This window comes from Olea europaea, unplaced genomic scaffold (genome assembly GCF_002742605.1).
Source record: "Olea europaea var. sylvestris unplaced genomic scaffold, O_europaea_v1 scaffold21776, whole genome shotgun sequence".
NCBI classification, from domain to species: Eukaryota; Viridiplantae; Streptophyta; class Magnoliopsida; order Lamiales; family Oleaceae; genus Olea; species Olea europaea.
This window is the reverse complement of record NW_019239777.1, coordinates 1-1,811: the sequence shown is the minus strand read 5'-3', so window position 1 is coordinate 1,811 and position 1,811 is coordinate 1. Positions and strand designations below refer to the sequence as shown.

The 1,811-nt window shown below is 37.7% G+C and overlaps 1 protein-coding gene across 1 annotated transcript; it reads right to left on the bottom strand.

Moving 5' to 3' along the window:
• Positions 1-576: 576 nt before the first annotated feature.
• On the bottom strand, positions 577-1,798 carry LOC111380621. Its single transcript, XM_023004233.1, has 2 exons — positions 1,642-1,798; positions 577-1,425 (listed from the first exon to the last, which is right to left on the bottom strand). The coding sequence occupies exons 1-2, from the start codon at positions 1,796-1,798 to the stop codon at positions 818-820; spliced, it is 765 nt and encodes a 254-aa protein (XP_022860001.1). The 3' UTR covers positions 577-817.
• Positions 1,799-1,811: the final 13 nt, after the last annotated feature.

The window sequence follows — 1,811 nt, the reverse complement described above, 5'->3', positions numbered from 1 at the left end:
GGCCCTGAACAAGAAGTCTTTTCCCCCAGAAAATGCACATATTCCATAATGTGAGTAATAGTTCCTGGCCTATGGGATCTGCACAAATGATCCCTCATAAAATACTTTGACATTTCAACGGTCAATTAGACGGAAATAATTCAGAAGGACCAATTTCGCCCAATAAATGGACGGTCAGGAATGTTTGTGCTTAGATTTGAAAGTTCAGGACCATATATGCAGCAACTCCATAGGTTAGGGACCATTTGCACCAATTCCCCCTCTCAAATATAGTAGGTCAAACCTAGCTACATTTATACTTTGGTTTATGTTTTGTCACGTAGCATTACCCAATTGAACAATTTAAATTTTAAATAGTTTTTTCATCCAATGCATTGTTTACAACAATTCAAGTGTCAACCAAAATGTATAAATTCAAGTTAAGAATGGCAAAAGTCCTACAAGGTCACGGTAGAATTGCAAATCAACAAAGCATTTTCCTTTACCATCGTGATGATAGGTATATGACTCCCCAAAATAGATTTTGTAAAGATTGTGGACTTTTCCTAGAAGACCAAAACACCAGTTCTGTCAATAAAAGTAAAAACAAATTCAAGCAACTTTTCATTAGCATCGGTTTGGCGTGTCCTTTGTGCAAATATATCAGTTAACCACCATACGACCCACTCTCTTCTACAAAATCAGGATTTAATTTCAGGCTCGTGACATAAACTGTGAAAAATCTACACAAAAGATTGATTTCACAACATTCTGTGCGTCGGGATTTAACTACATGCTCATGCAATAAACTGAGCAAAAACTACAGAAAAGATTGATTTCACAACACTCTTTGCCGGCTGGAGTTTGTACGTGTTACAGTTGGCACTTCTTGATAGTCGTCAGGATCATCCTCCTCATCCGAGGATAGGAAAGACGGACCCATCCATGACTTAAAACCTTCATTCACACGCATCTCCAAATTTGGTGTGACTTCCATTGGGTATGTTTCGAGCATTTCCAGCCCGAGATTCCTACCAGCAAAGTCACTCTCGTCATATATTACAGCTGCTTTTCTTCTTAGGCAGAAGGCAGTTCCCGCGTACAAAAAGACCAGCCCCCATAATGAAATTTCATAGCACCAAAACAAAGGCAACGAGCAGCGGCTACCTAGTGTGAGGAGAGTCGAACCAAGAAATAGGGCAAGAAGACCAAAAATGATTGCAAACACAATGTTTAGGATTGATAGACAGCGTACACCACCTGTAAATGACCGAGAGAATTTCACTAAAAACTCAAGAACTCGTGCTGCAAATAATCCATCAAAAGAAAACAAGATAAAATCTAGTGCAGAAATAATGTGAAGGTTTAACCAAAAAATCTCTTCGATCAATATATATTCTTCTAAGGAGAAATATATCTCCTTTCTTGCGTGTGTTTTATCGAAACAAGATCATAAAAGCAAGTTGTTTATCATCCTACACTTGAAGTGTTTTGGAATTATAAATCCTCTTGGTATATCTTTTCAAGCGATAATAGCAGTTGTTAGCCAGCCCTATGCCAAATTGATTATCTATCAACTAAAAAACCATTGTTGATCACCATATTGGGTGCTTCAATATCAGACAGTAGCTAGTCTACAAGGCAGTAACAAATTAACAATACATTCCCTTTGTTTCGCAACTAAATTTTCATTCCTTTCCGCAAAATTTTTTCCATGTATCTGGTTGAATAGGTAATAATTTTTCTTCTCAGCATCTTTCCTTTTGTCTTTCCCCAAATCCCTGTCATTTCTCTGTGTTTCTCGCCATCCCTTCATCATTTTTTACCTTCCC